Here is a 16,253-nt window from a genome sequence, read left to right on the forward strand (position 1 = left end):
CTCGATGACTGGCTAATCCGGGGAGGCACCAGAGAACAGGTGCAGGCCCACCTCTGCTTGATCACGGACACGTTTCTTCAGCTGGGCCTCCTCCTCAACATGGCAAAATCAACCCTAGAACTGACCCAGAGAATAGAATTTGCAGGGCAGTTCTGAACTCCATCCGGGTGCGAGCCCTCCTGCTGGATGCTTGTTTCCAAGCTATTGTGGGCCTCGTCCGGAGCCTTCAGAGCTTCCCAACCTCATCGGCAAGAAGTTTCCAGAGTCTTCTCGGCCACATGGCTTCCTGTACATACGTGACCAGGCACACCAGACTTCGACTCCGTTGCAAACCTGGCTCTCATCAGTCTATCGCCCGGGTCAAGACAGCCTGAACTTGGTGGTCACCGTCTTGGAGCGGGTCCTGGCCTCCCTCCAGTGGTGGCTGGATCCCTGGGTGGTATGTGAGGGAGTCTCCTTTCACAGTCCTTAGCTTTCCTTGTCCCTGGTCACTGATGCCTATGGCCCCCATCCGCACTGTCCCTTCATATCAACGTTCGGGAGCTGATGGTGCACCTTGCCTGTCAGGCTTTCCAGGAGCAGCCACAATGTCGTTGTGTGGCGGTCCTCACAGACAAAACCATTATGTTCTACATCAGTGTTTCCCAAACTGGGGATGCCACTTGTTTAGGGAAAGCCCCTGGTGGGCTGGGCCGGTTTGTGTACCTGTCGTGTCCACGGGTTCGGTCGATCGCAGCTCCCAGTGGCCGCGGTTCACTGCTCCAGTCCAATGGGAGCTGCTGGAAGCAGTGCCCAGTACATCCCTCGGCCCTTGTTGATCTTTGAGATGTGTTGCTCATATCCATTCCAAATCTGTCCCACCTTCCCCTCTGTCAGCAGAACTGACAAGAAGGAACTGAGGAGGCTCCGGGTCGGCTGGGGTATATATCGAGCACCATGAGGTGCCATTCCAGGGGGCTCCACAGCTGACCTACTGGGTGTTGTTAGGGTAAAACTTTCTGACAGCCATGCACGCGGCATGTGCACACCTAATTGGAATGGATATGAGCAACACATCTTGAAAATGTTTCTGCTACTTGTGGCTCCCTTCCCGGGACATACACAGAGTCAGCGGCCAGCATGCATGTTGTGTTCTGCAATGGTGTACAGCTCTGATTCAATCACTTTGAATCCAGTCACCTGCCAGCAGTTATCCAGACACACTTTTGACTTTACCAGACTTGGCTAATGTTATCATGTGACGCCAACATACTCCCGTTCCTAAACTTCCCCAGACCCATATGTCCAGCCATCTGCAACATTCAGAAGAAGATGATGCTCCATTTGCTCCTTTAAGGAGACAAAACCCACCACACAGCACTGCTGGTTTAGATTAACAGTAAGACAAGTTAATTAACAAAAGGAAAAAAATGGTTACTCAGCAGTATGCTGTGGCATGTCACTGCATACTGCTATCTCTTGTCTCATGGAGTCATCACGGTTTTTCCTTCACCCTCGAGGAATGCTTGGATACACTATTCCCAGCTGAGTCGGAGCTACCTCTTACTTTTTCTTTGACTTGAGAAAATCTTGCTGGTACCATAGAGAAGATGATTATGTGTGGGCTGTCTGTCTCTTTGTGTCCCCAACCATTGAAAAGAGACTTGTTTGGAAAAGAGAATCATATTAAAAATCAAGGTGTCAATTCCAGTCAAAGCCCTTTCCATGGAAAGGCATGTATTGGATGTGGCTTTTTCCCCCAGTTGTATACTTTATTTTAGATGCATCTTTGCTTATTTCATGAAGGCCTCCTGCCCACACAGTTTGATTCTTTAGTTCCTTCTTAGCACTTCTTCTTTAGAATGCAGCAACATGGTACATTTGCTTGCAGATTTAGAGAGACTGATCATATTATTCCATCTGGAATACTTTACCTAGGAAGGTGTCGCTGTTGATTTTTAAAATGCTGAATGATGTAGGCCCTGGCAGTATTTTAGAACTCCCTTTTGTGCCACTTTGTGTTTAATTGCTCTCTCTCTCTCTCTCTCTCTCTCTCTGATTGTCTAGGTACTTAGCCTCCATCTGAATATGAGCATTTTTCAGTATTTAGAAATGTAAATAACAATAATAGTTCCTCTTTTACTGCTTTCCAGAATTTCATCTTCTGGGATACTTCATCAGTTCCTGTCTTGTACCAGTGCAAACATTACAGTTTGACTTATTTTCATTTGTATGTGGAATACATTCCATATCTGTGCTTTCTCCAACAACCCTCCTATCACTTGGCTAGTTACACTTATCTGCCTCAAATGGTGCTTCACTCTACGAGTAATCTCAGTGAAAGCTGTGGTACCAGAGTCTGCCCCATGGTGCTTTTCTGTGAAAGTCTCGTTTTGCTGTAGTGGTTTTCAAAAACTAAAATTATATATGCCACTTCCTTGGAGGAACCTCATAAGCAATGTTCCCTCTAATATTTTACATCCATGTGTGGAATGAGTTTTGTTATGTGCACCAATATGGAGGTGATGTGTGGCAGGGGTGGGGCTGAGGGATTCGGACAGAGGGCTCGGGTGTGGGGGATGAGGCCTCTGCCTGGGGTGCAGGCTCTGGAGTGGGGCTGCAGATGAGGTGTTTTGGGTATGGGAAGAGGCTCAGGGCTGGGCAGAGGGTTGGGTAAGGGCTCTGGCTGGGGGTGCGGGTTCTGGGGTGAGGCCGGGGATGAGGGACTTGGGGTGCAGGCTGCCCTAGGGCTGTGGCAGGGAGAAAGGACTCACTCCAGCCCTCTCTCACCGCAGCAGCTCTGGGCCGAGGGAGAGCATTCCTGCCTGCATGGCCATTGGTAGCCATGCAGCTTAGAGGGAACTTAGCTCATAAGGTACTTTGATGGAGTTTTGGGGTACTTTTAATAATAATTAAACAACATTTAATATTAATATCTTTAAATCTCGGAGAAGCAGCTTTTTAATGGCAGTAGAGATATGTGTGGGTTCTGCAGAAATGATTTTCCACAGCCACCCAATAAGATATGAGACACAGGATAACCAATCATAATATATTTTAGGTGGAGGAGGGACTGGGTGTAGCTCCCTCACTGTTGGACCCATCTCCCCTGCACACATAACATTGGTTGGTGATGTGTTCTGTAAAAATGGCTGAATGGAAATGTGCCTCCCATAAATATATGAAGTAGGCTAATGAAATATCTCCATTCACCCTCATGTATATTGTTATACTTAAAATGTAGTGTGACAGCAGTACCGACAGCATATCAGGCATAGCAAGTTGAAGACACCCTTCCCAGAAGGTTGCCAGAAAATTTAACCAATGGGGAAGGGGAGACAGGCTGAACCAAAAACAATATCTACAGTATTGTCAATAGGAGATGGATTAATTCAAGAACATTTCCTCTACTACAGGAACCCTGATTTCTGTTCTGTGAGTGAGGCAAAAAAAAAAAAAGAGGATGATTTTTACAGTGCATGAATGCTAGGCAAGAATTAGGACCCAGGTGCATACATCCTGAAAGCACTTAGCTACAGTAACAGATTTTACTGAATGCTTGTACCTTCTGAAAGGCTACTCACATGAATAATACATTTCCATTTGTAAGCTTTTATTGGCTAAGAATTATCACATCATTTCAAACCATATGGCACAGGGTTGTCCCCATTTTGGGCTGCTAAATCCCGAAGACAGTTTTATATGTAGTTTGTTGTACAAAATAATCTCTAACTAGTGTGTTTAAAGTTGATAAAAATGTGCATGTGCACACATACGCACACCTATGTTGTACAGTGCTGTTGTTGAACAAAATATTTATTAAAACATGGAGCTCCCCAGTATTCTTTGCAAACATCACTTTGCATAGTGTTTTGGGAAGATTCCACTTTTAGCTCTAGTCTCTTGCTCACTCAGCAGACACTGGAAATATAATGCAGTAGTCGTCAGTAAGCATCGCAGATGATTTAAGTGTGAATAATGATGAGGTGTGTGTGTCTGTGTACAGGGTACTGATATTAATTTATTAGAAAACAGTGTTACGCAACAGGAAAAATACAGAAAAAATTTCATCGGAGGGATGTAAGTGGATAATATTGTTTGTTCTGGTTTTGGTTTTATAGCACACAGGGAAAAAAAGGCATTAAGGGCTCAATCCTATTTGCTTGTGAGATTGGGACCTAAAGGTCTGCATAATTCCATTGTGCTTCATCTTTTGGTCATCAGTTAGTCAGACTTGAGTAACTGTTAGGTAGTATGAGTAATGAATAAAGGTTCAGTTTTGATCAATAATGTCTTCTGTGAATAATACAGTATTATAAGTAGAAATATTTTATATATGAATAATATTAAAAGGTGAACTTAAAGACTTTAACCCTATAATTTTCCTCTTCAAAAATTATTATATGAAAGGTCTGGCTTTTGAAAATACTATTGTTTATTTTTCTCTCTGTTTTTCCCAACCTTTTTAGTTTGACCAGAGAAAACAAAAACAAACAAGTATTATTTTTCTAGGACATATGAAAACACTGGCTGAAATCCTAGCCCCACTGAAGGCAATGGAAGTTTTGCCATTGACTTTCAGTGGGGCCATTGTTTCACCCAGAATGCCTTGTTTCTTCTTCTCTCTAAGGCAGCAGTCAGCTAACAGCCATGATTCCTAGACATGTGCTTGACCTCATTGATGTTACTGATGCATGAACAAGGTATTTTGGCATGGTAAGGTACTGAAGTTGTTAAATGAAAATAGCCGTATTGATTTGCCACTTCATTCAAAATTAAAGGCAAAAAATCAGCCTAAAAGGACAAGAATTTGTATGAGAAGCAGGTATTTTTACCTAAAGTAAAAATAACTTGGTAAATGTACTTTATAGTAATATATCAAAAGGAAGTACACACACACAAATAAATCACAGTATATGTCTGGGTTTTAAGATTGAGTTACTTCATCTATAGGTTGAGAAAATATTTGCCATAAGTTGTTGCTGGCATCCTAGATACGTTCTTAATAAATGATTTACAGTGTAAGAACTTGAGACTTTTACAAATATTTGATATGTAGCTGAGTTCTTAGCAAATAACTGAAACTGTTTTAATTTTTTGTTTCTAAAAAATTAGTAAACATAAACAGCTACAACTTGCAAAGAAGTTGGAATCTGGTTTTCTTTTTTTCTTTTTTTTTTTTTTTTTGGCAGAAAGGAAATGGGTCAAACCACATAAGAGACTGATATTTCACAGACTGAAGCTGTCCTCTCCTATCACTTTCTTGTGGATGGGCAGTGTCTGATGGATGGAAGATATTAATCTGTCAAAGATATGCTTATCTGATGCAGAGAATAAATCACTCCCTGCTGTCATGTTATAACCTAAAGGCATTTAGTATGTAGGGACTGTCACTTCCTAATATGATGCTCCTATTCCATATTGGATAGGTTACACATGAGGGAATGAATCATTTTTAGGTGATGTATTTATTTTCTACGGGAATTACATTAGGAAGTTGCTTGCTTCTTTTACTCCCATTATTATTTATTTCTGTAGGTCCTGTTGACTCTTTTGGAATCTGACAGACATTAGTACTGTTCTTCATATTCTCTCCGTCTTTGCAGTTTCCTTAACTTTTACATAATACGCGGTGTCATGTCATGCAGTGGAAACCTAAAGAAGTTGCTTGTGAAGATACGGAATTTCTCAGTTAGTGTTTTTTCACATCCTATTATGAACAGGGGTGTGGTGTTACTGCGCACAGTTAATGAGCTGTCGTATTTCAATGGCTGCATTTCCTTGGTGATTGAAGTATCAGAGGGTAGCCGTGTTAGTCTGGATCTGTAAAAGCAGCAAAGAATCCTGTGGCACCTTATAGACTAACAGACGTTTTGGAGCATGAGCTTTCGTGGGTGAATACCCACTTCCTCAGATGCATGTAATGGAAATATCCAGGGGCAGGTATATATATGTGTGCTAGCAAGCAAGCTAGAGATAACGAGGTCAGTTCAATCAGGGAGGATGAGGCCCTGTTCTAGCAGTTGAGGTGTGAAAACCAAGAGAGGAGAAACTGGTTCTGTAATTGGCAAGCCATTCACAGTCTTTGTTCAATCCTGAGCTGATGGTGTCAAATTTGCAGATGAACTGAAGCTCAGCAGTTTCTCTTTGAAGTCTGGTCCTGAAGTTTTTTTGCTGCAGGATGGCCACCTTAAGGTCTGCTATAGTGTGGCCAGGGAGGTTGAAGTGCTCTCCTACAGGTTTTTGTATATTGCCATTCCTAATGTCTGATTTGTGTCCATTTATCCTTTTTCGTAGAGACTGTCCAGTTTGGCCGATGTACATAGCAGAGGGGCATTGCTGGCATATGATGGCGTATATTACATTGGTGGATGTGCAGGTGAATGAACCAGTGATGGTGTGGCTGATCTGGTTAGGTCCTGTGATGGTGTCGCTGGTGTAGATATGTGGGCAGAGTTGGCATCGAGGTTTGTTGCATGGATTGGTTCCTGAGCTAGAGTTATTATGGTGTGGTGTGCAGTTACTGGTGAGAATATGTTTCAGGTTGGCAGGTTGTCTGTGGGCAAGGATTGGCCTGCCACCCAAGGCCTGTGAAAGTGTGGGATCATTATCCAGGATGGGTTGTAGATCCTTGATGATGCGTTGGAGGGGTTTTAGCTGGGGGCTGTATGTGATGGCCAGTGGAGTCCTGTTGGTTTCTCTCTTGGGTTTGTCTTGCAGTAGGAGGCTTCTGGGTACACGTCTGGCTCTGTTGATCTGTTTCCTTATTTCCTCGTGCGGGTATTGTAGTTTTGAGAATGCTTGGTGGAGATTTTGTAGGTGTTGGTCTCTGTCTGAGGGGTTAGAGCAGATGCGGTTGTATCTCAGTGCTTGGCTGTAGACAATGGATCGTGTGATGTGCCCGGGATGGAAGCTGGAGGCATGAAGGTAGGCATAGCGGTCGGTGGGTTTTCGATATAGGGTGGTGTTAATGTGACCATCACTTATTTGCACCGTGGTGTCAAGAAAGTGGACCTCCCGTGTAGATTGGTCCAGGCTGAGGTTGATGGTGGGGTGGAAGCTGTTGAAATCATGGTGGAATTTTTCCAGAGTCTCCTTCCCATGGGTCCAGATGATGAAGATGTCATCGATGTAGCGTAGATAGAGAAGGGGTGTGAGTGGACGAGAGCTGAGGAAGCGTTGTTCCAGGTCGGCCATGAAGATATTGGCATATTGTGGGGCCATGCGGCACAAATCATGGACACAAATCAGACATTAGGAATGGCAATATACAAAAACCTGTAGGAGAGCACTTCAACCTCCCTGGCCACACTATAGCAGACCTTAAGGTGGCCATCCTGCAGCAAAAAAAACTTCAGGACCAGACTTCAAAGAGAAACTGCTGAGCTTCAGTTCATCTGCAAATTTGACACCATCAGCTCAGGATTGAACAAAGACTGTGAATGGCTTGCCAATTACAGAACCAGTTTCTCCTCTCTTGGTTTTCACACCTCAACTGCTAGAACAGGGCCTCATCCTCCCTGATTGAACTGACCTCGTTATCTCTAGCTTGCTTGCTAGCACACATATATATACCTGCCCCTGGATATTTCCATTACATGCATCTGAGGAAGTGGGTATTCACCCACGAAAGCTCATGCTCCAAAACGTCTGTTAGTCTATAAGGTGCCACAGGATTCTTTGCTGCTTGGTGATTGAACTAATTCTTACAAATGTGACGTGTACTTGCCGCGCTGTAATTGTGACATGTTGCTCAGTCATATTATTTAATGGCTTGTCCACCCACACGATTGAACAAATAAAAAATCTGCAGACACGCACAGATAATGTACATACATCTCATGCGTATAAAAAGATGGATACCACATGCAAAGTGCATCCCATACTTGTAAAAATGTGTACAACCAGCTCAAAATCAGTGTTCTTTTCATATTTGTTCTTCATACAATTTGTATTTTAAAACATTTAAATAAAAAAAGTGTTGTATATATTAAGACCCCTTTTTATTCTGTTTCTGTGTTGGTCCAGGTGGAGGAGGGCTGGTGGGAAGGAATTCTCCATGGAAAGACTGGCATGTTTCCTTCCAACTTCATAAAGGAACTTTCTGTTGATTCTGATGATGTGGAAATCGCACAGGAGGAACAACTAATAAAGCCAAGTAAGGAACAAAGTGTTATCAGTTCAATCTGTTTTTCCTCTTCTTGTTTATTGACTTACTGGTATGCTGGGGTATTGCTTGAAAGAGTTTCAGAATGCCTTGTTCTAAAGCTGGTGCCAGGAAAAGGTTGATTGGCTGATGCTATAAGGGTATTAGCACCTTCCCCTTAATTATAGAACTTTGCATTAAAGACCAATACAACTACAACTGTGAAATGATGCCATTTTATAACTTATGAGCTTCTATTTCATAATGAAAATACACTACCATTTTGTCCTTACATGCAGTAGTTGAACAAAATTACCAAAACACCTATACAATGTTTTTACTTATTTATTTTAGCGGGGGGCTAGGAGTGCCAGGCCTTATGAGTCCTCCTGGCTATTTAAGGATTCATAATTATTGGTGTGGGACATGCAGCACTTTCTCCCTCCAGGTGCTGAGCATGCTACTTCCACATCCATCATTCCCAATCCCTGCTAACCAAAGGAGCAAAGGGCCAGAACTAGGACTCAGATTTGGTTCTCCCACTGCACCATCCGCTCACCTGGATTTTCAATACTGCTGCAGGTGAAAAGCATGTTTGGTAACTAAGTTTGCAGTAGTGTCAGCTTGGTAGTGGATTCTCCCAATTTGTAACTTTTTCCTTGATGCAAAGAGAAGAATATCCTGAGTCATAAATCTGCTCCTGTATGAAATGGTTACTCCTCTGTCTTGCTGCGTTTCAGTTTCTTCAAGTAAATATTCTTGGTACTATCTCCAAATTCTGTGATCACTAGATCCTGTATTTTAAAAATATTCCAACATTATTTGCATATTTTAGCATAAGTGCGCATTTACCTGATAAGTTGCTCCCCACCAGGCATTTTGTTGTTTGCAGCATTTTTAATACTTGGTCATGCGGTGTTCTTTTGAGACCTTTACAGGAGTTAGGCACAACTTGTGTGATACTTTTGTGGGACTATGCCAAACTCTTAAACTTGCCAAACTTGAACAAAATCTTTTTATAATGCATTTATGGATGAGAGGTGAAAATCCAGTACACCTCTACCCTGATATAATGCGACCTGATATAACTTGAATTCGGACATAACGCGGTAAAGCAGTGCACTCGGGGGGCGAGGCTGCGCACTCCAGTGGATCAAAGCAAATTTGATATAATGCGGTTTCACCTGTAACGCGGTAAGATTTTTTTGGCTCCTGAGGACAGCGTTATATTGGGGTAGAGGTGTAGTCCTGAATTTTTTAATTGAAAATGTCTTGATGCAACATTTGTTTGGTTTTTTGCCGTAGAAAAGATTTGTTGTCTTTATTCTATACCACAGAAATAAGGTTGTTTAAAAAAACAAAACCCTAGTGTAGTGTTTGGAAGAGGGTTTTTCTAATTTCTTATAAGGACAGGTATTAGTGACCTAATCTATATGTTTGGGGTTGGTATGATCTTCATAGAAAATGCTGCTTCAGTCTCAAATTAAACTGCTTTAAAAATATTCAGCAATTCGAAGAGAGGTGCAGGGGGGGCATTCATGTCCAGGAGTAATATTGTAGTTGCATGTTCCAGTATGTAGGCAGGCTACACTTTGAAATTATTACTTGCAATAATAATGTTTTCAGTATAAATGCAATGAAGTTTGATAGAATTAATCCCAATTTGTTGATAACATTTCACAAGTTAATTCATAGACACTTCAATTTGGAATCTGTATTTTATCTCCTAGATTGTACACTGATGGGTACTTTATAAAAATGTTTATAGGTAGGTAGATTTACAGGAGAAGAAAAATATTCCCTTTCTTTGCTAATGTTTCATTTTAAGCCTCAAGTGCTCACTTGTTATGGTAAGTGACCCAGAAATGGCTTTAAACAGATTTGACAAAGGAAAGTAAGTGTAAAATATTTATATCCTTTCAGTTCTGTCCATAATGACAGAGGTAGCCAATTTAGTTAAGTAATCAGACTGTTCCCTTGGTCCTCTTCACTTGATAAAATCCTACCAATTATAAAATTCATGTTAAAGGGACATCATCAACATAAAAATTACATCTGTCTGAAATCACTTGTACCTTGTCTCCTAAGTAATACCTAAGATTACTTTATCTGAAAGAGAGTGAGAGAATGTTGTTTTTTTCATTTTGTGTAAATTGAATATTTGATTATGCTTAGTAGCTAGCCAGTTTCACTGTTGTTTGTGTGTGTTTCAGACAGCAGCAAAATAGTTTTAAAATAGAAAAATATTATGAAGCCACAAATAGAGGCAAAGGGAATACAGGGTGCAGCTGTAGTCCCTCTAATTATTTTTTTAGAAATTGACAATTTCCAAGTTAACTTTATCCCTTTAGGGGCTAGATCCTGTACCATTGAAGTCACTGGGAGTTTTGTTCTCCATTTTAATGAGTCCAGGATTTGGACCACATGGAAGTCATGCATACACATTCCTCCAAGGGAGCTAAGGAGTGACCTGAATTCTTTCCGGACTGTCTCTTGTAATGGTTACAGCTGTTACCTCATAAATGCATGGCCATTTATAAGGTTTTATCAGATACCTCAATATGAATATTAAAAATCTTTACATTAGTGGGAAAATGCCACTTAAAATATCCATATTTCATATTTTTTCAGAAGGAAGAATTATAGATCAAGCAAATATAAATATATTAGGAGACAGTATGTGACTTGACTTTTTAGGGATCTAATTTCAGGCCTCCAACTCAGCTCCTTGCTTGAAGGAAGACAAGGGATGTTCATGCTGCAGTTTCTTGAGGGATGGTAGGATCATGTTGGACTACAACATCTGTCGGCTTTGTAGCTGCTTGACTACACTGCACCATAGAGTGGACTACAGGTGTGAATTGCAAAGTGCACCAAAATGTTGCCATTTAACTGCCCTGTGTGGACACTACTGGCACGAACTAAAATGTGTCTTGTTTGCATGAATGCAATTGTATTTGAAAAGGACTGTGTTAATGCTAACTAGGTAGTTTATAGTTCATTCCAGCAGCATCCACACAGCACTGTTATATCGCAACACTGTGGTGTGCTCTGCCATTCAGACCAGTAGTCCACGTGGTGCAGTGCAGACATGGCCTAGGAGTAGCACTGATTTGAGATGGACAATATCTAGCGATTGTAACACAGGACTCCGAGTCAGAGCTTAGATGTTTACTCTGGATGACAGTTTTGTATCCCAATCATGCAATCAAGTCTGTGTGGCCTTGGAGGTCAGTGGGGATCTGCACAGACTCAGATCCGCCCATGAAGATCCAGTTGCAGAATTGGGGAATTATAATGTAATCTGGGCAGTGACTTAACTCTGCTTCCCCACCTGAAAAATGGGTATAATAATACTCATCCACTTTTATAGGTCTTTTATGCAGTTTGGTTAATCAAGGTTTGTAAAGCAGTTTGGGATCCTCAGGTGAAATGGACTGTAGAAATGCAAAATATTATCATTATTTGGTTTTTAATAAGTCTTATTTACTATCTCTGGAGAGAACATTGTCCAGTGCCATAGGTCAGACAGACAGGGGCTGTGCTCAAGGCTCTCAGAATGGAGAAAGTGCAGAGGGAATAAGATATGTCCTTGGTGCTCCAAGAGAGGTTCTGATGAAATACCACCACCTCCCCTCTATGTAAGAAAATAAAATATAAATTATTAGAATTTGGGGGCATTTCTTTTTATTTATGAGGTGTCCCTTTTTTAGGACAAGCAAATGTTTTGTAGTAGTTTAGAGAAGTGACTTGGATTGAGGAATCCAGAGTCCTTTTCTCACCACAGCTGCAACTGAGTGACCTTGAAAAAGTTACTTAAACCAAATTTTTAAAAAATGGCTTCTGTTCTTGGATACTCTATTTGGAACTCACTTGCACCCAGTTTTTCAGAGGGGCTGAGAAACTGTAATTTCCAATGAGTTCTGAGTACCTTGACATTTTGGAAAGTAAGGGCCTTGCAAGATCAGGGATCATTTAAAAAATGTTTGGCCCATCGGTAAAATGGCTGTAATATCCCTCCTCCTCAAAGATGCATTACAGACTTCATCAAGGCTTGATTTTCGTGCCCGTGCTCACATTGAGTAACTCCTTATTTTTCCAGGACTCCTATTGATTTCAAAGTGGTGTTGTCTGTTGGTAGTAGATAACATCCATAAGTTGTGTATGCTAGATTTCTCAGATGTCTTAACATTTGTTTATTTGGTTTTAGGATATTCTGAAATACCACAGCTTCTCATTACAGCTTAACAAAAAATCAGGAAAATTGTCATGTGTAATAAAACTGAATATTATAACCTAATGAATCAAAGTCATACCTTAAGGGGGTGATTTCACAGTCATTTTAATATGCCTGTGGCAATATCACAGCATTTAAAGACTACTGGATATATCTTGCTATCTCTTTTGTGTGTGTGTGTAAGTTAAGATTTGACTAGGTCTTATTTAATATATTGGATATTTAAAAACATAATAGCCGTGGTTGCTAAGAAATCCTGAGTACCAGTACTAAGATTGATGTTAGACTCTGCGGCTAATGATTTAGTTAGGCAATGTAATACGTCTTAACTTCTTTAAATTTCAGCTGTCTCTTCACTGTCATGGAGCCAAACGTTTCATTCTCTGCTTTCTTAACAGCGGAGTGAATGTTATAATAGCTTTCACTTAAAGGTGATCTGCAAATGGGGGAGGGGAGGAGAGGCCTTGTGCCTTTTTTGTTGTTGCTTGCTTATGCAGACAGATGGCGATGGATGTTTTCATTGGTGTACTTCTTTTCTGCCAGTCTATTACAGTATATATACAGTTCTAACTGGTTTTTTCCTAGAAGATGTTTTGGATTACTGGAGAACTGGTAGGACTATGAAAGAATGATATGCAATGAAATCTGTATTAGCTAACATGTTAGCTGTCTCACTGTAAACATAAAACCAAAACCACAAACAAACAAACAAAACCCTACTTTTTTGTTGTTACTTTTTTTTGGGGCAGTAAAGGCATAGCCTTAACCAACTGAAATGGGAAGCAGTCTTTGTTCAGACTGTTTAAAGTTCTGTAGGTTTGTTTGTTTTTTTGTTAATATCTATTTAGCTGAATAAACCACTAGGTTAAAAAAGTGTCTTTAAGGGTCAACATGTCATCCCTTCAGTTAAGAACTGGTAAAGTTCATAATCAATATCTGAAACCTTCAATAAGTCCCTCAGCAAAACATGTTGTTTTTGATATATCTAATGGTATTTCAGTGACTTGCCAGTGAAGTCTGTTTATATCAGGGGCATGGACTGGCATAAGTAAGAAAGATATTGATAGAATTTCCCTAATATAGACAGGGCTTAGGGCAAAAAACAAACAAGAAAAAATGTTTGAAAAGTCTTTCCAGGCTGTCTTTAAATCTCAGGTAGAGGAAAAAAAAAGAGGAGACACATTTTTTCTGTTCAGTTACACATGTAAAATAAAACTTTATGGGCCAAATTTTCTCTCATTTGGCCATTAGAGATTATGGGAAACAATACATTATATAATTCAACCAAGGTGGCTTTAGCAAAATCAAGAGAGATTTCCCTATCTAACGTACAGCAGTGAGAAAATTTTTAATTTCATGTACAGTCAGTGCAGCTAATGGTCTCATTTTGCTAATAGAACTCTTAAAATGTTAGTAATTGAAAGTACAGATTAAAAACTCTTCCTCTACCTTCTTTTTACCATCATTCGATCTCTCCTTCCCCTCTTCTGTTTCCTCTTTCCTTCTTTTCTTTCGTTTGCTGTCAGGAAAGTCTGCCTTTCATGGGACAGTTCTGTACAGAGTGGCACAAGCAAAGATTGACAGCTACAGACGCTATAACAGTGAGTGTATTTAAAATTCAAGAGGCAATATTAAAGATGAAGTCTTACTCCTCAATATATGTTTGATTCATCTACACTTGTAAAGTGTGTCACCATTACTCACTTATGGCTGCACTACCTGTAGATGTGTCTGTGAGCTAACTCTTATTTGCTGCTGACAAATGCCATAATCGTAGTGTAATGAGAAAGTATTCTCATTCTCTCTGTGCATGTATGTGTGTATATATCTATACAGTGTATGTGAGCACGCAACAAGCTGTCAGTTGTGTTGGTTTTAGGCCATAGTGTGGAGTGGGATGCAAAGCCTTTGGTCTGATGATTTCAGCCGCGTGAGACTTGTAGGTTTCTGGAGTGTAACCACACTCTCTGAAGTGTGTTGTTGCTATTACTTATAAGAAACTTGCATGCAATGATAGTTGAACATATAAAATATATTTTTCTTTAAAGAAAAAAGTGTAAAGGAATTTTAAAAAGAAAACCCTGCATTCTTTAAAAATGAAATAAATTATATTTGATTGTGCACCCATCTTCCTGTCCATGATAGCAATTACTGGCAGCATTATGGATCTATATACTGTACCATTAAGGAAGAAGGTAAAATATCTGTCAGTCTAGGCCAGTTTCTAAGCACCAGTCTGCTCATTTAATGTTTAGGCTTTTTGCTCCTCTATCCACGAAGCATGGTGTGCAAGTTTCATTCCACATGCCTTCCTAATCTTCCTCCTTTCTTTTTCTCCTCCCACTGCAACTCTAGCTCTCAGAATAAGGCAGAAAATATGACGACGAAAGTCAGAGACAAAGATGGGCAGAGAAGAGAGGAGGAAAAGAAGACAGAAATCCTCTGCTCTTCACAAACTGCTCTCTCATGCAGAACTCTAGCAGCCAGAGATCAAGTATCACCACGACAACCCCCTCCGCTTGTCCACTGTCACTCTCTGACTCTAGGGAAACAAGTGGTCAGTAGTTCTGCCCTATGCAGAGGTCTCATGTTTATCTTGACATGTGCTTCCCTCCAATGCAGCTGTCTGCTCAGGACAATGCTCCCTGGTCTTACTTTGCCCATCCACATAGCTGTGGGTTGCTGCTCTCCTACCTCCCAGAGACTTTAGCCTCTGTCAGTCAACACTCCATCTTACACTCTGAGTCTGTTGGAGCAGTAGTTCCCTGCTCTGCTGCCTCTCATCCACCACAGTTTGTTTTTTTAGTGACTGGAGCTTTAACCATTCCCCTTTCTTCCTGGATCAGTGCAGCTGCTGGTGCTCAGCTCCCAAAAGAGAGTGCTCTCCCCTCAGCAGTGGCTTCATGGGCTGTCCTTTGGAGGCATTCATTTCTTTTTGTGGCTCCTCTTTCTCATTCATGTTTCAAAAATGCTCTCAGCCCAGGTGGAGCAATCCACTTGGTTTGTGGTTCCTCTGCCTTCTTCCTTGGCGGCCCCTTCTCTGGTACTTAGTTGTGAGGCCTTCTGTATTCTTTCAGATTCTTCCCATGCAACTTCCTAGCTCTGTGATGCTGCTTTTAACAATGCTAGACTTACAGGCACATCCATGGCCTCTGTGGCTGTCCATGTGTGGATTTGAAGCTAGAAAGCTGAGAAGAGGTTCCTACAGATAAGCCTCTTTGGGCAAGTTTGAGACAAGGCAAGAATCTGGTCTCGCAAGTGCTTTCAGAGATGTCCTCCTGTGATTCGGTGCCCAAAATGGGTATTTCATCACTCTTCCTCCTATTTCTCTAAGCAGCTCATCTTGCAGACAAGACTCATTCTCTATACACCTCTACCTCGATATAACGCTGTCCTCGGGAGCCAAAAGATCTTACTGCGTTTAGGTGAAACCGCATTATATCGAACTTGCTTTGATCCATGAGAGTGTGCAGCCCCACCTCTCCGGAGCACTGCTTTACCGTGCTATATCCGAATTCGTGTTCTATCGGGTCACGTTATATTGAGGTAGAGGTGTGTACTGACTTTTACTTTCTCTCTTCCAGAGCAGATGTACTGAGGCTTTGCTAAACCTGCCTCCTCTCATATCCTACCCAGTGGCTTTTGGTTTTAGACAAAGTGTTCTTTTGATTCTTCAGGTGCTTATTCCTCCATTTTCAAACCCTCTGGACATGGCTTTTCCATAGATATTTTCATTTAAGAAAGCCTATTTAATTGTAGTCATGATAGCCCGCAGAATGAAGGATTTGAGTTTTATTATTATTTTTCTCCTGTTCCTGAAATTTTACTTGAAAATAGGACAGTTCTTTGACTTCTCCATGAGTTAATTTCAAAAGCAAATTTGCACGTATA

At 41.0% G+C, this 16,253-nt stretch overlaps 1 protein-coding gene across 2 annotated transcripts in view; it reads left to right on the plus strand.

Moving 5' to 3' along the window:
* SH3KBP1 (SH3 domain containing kinase binding protein 1) overlaps positions 1-16,253 on the plus strand; it is a 244,669-nt gene that overhangs the window by 83,997 nt on the left and 144,419 nt on the right. The window contains exons 4-5 of one of the 2 annotated variants that reach the window (XM_050936578.1): positions 8,008-8,137; positions 13,889-13,963. In XM_050936578.1, the coding sequence (XP_050792535.1) occupies positions 8,008-8,137; positions 13,889-13,963 (205 nt within the window). The remainder of the gene's footprint in view (positions 1-8,007; positions 8,138-13,888; positions 13,964-16,253) is intronic. The other variant, XM_050936579.1, reaches the window with a different exon arrangement.

Source organism: Gopherus flavomarginatus, chromosome 1, assembly GCF_025201925.1.
Source record: "Gopherus flavomarginatus isolate rGopFla2 chromosome 1, rGopFla2.mat.asm, whole genome shotgun sequence".
Classification (NCBI taxonomy): Eukaryota; Metazoa; Chordata; order Testudines; family Testudinidae; genus Gopherus; species Gopherus flavomarginatus.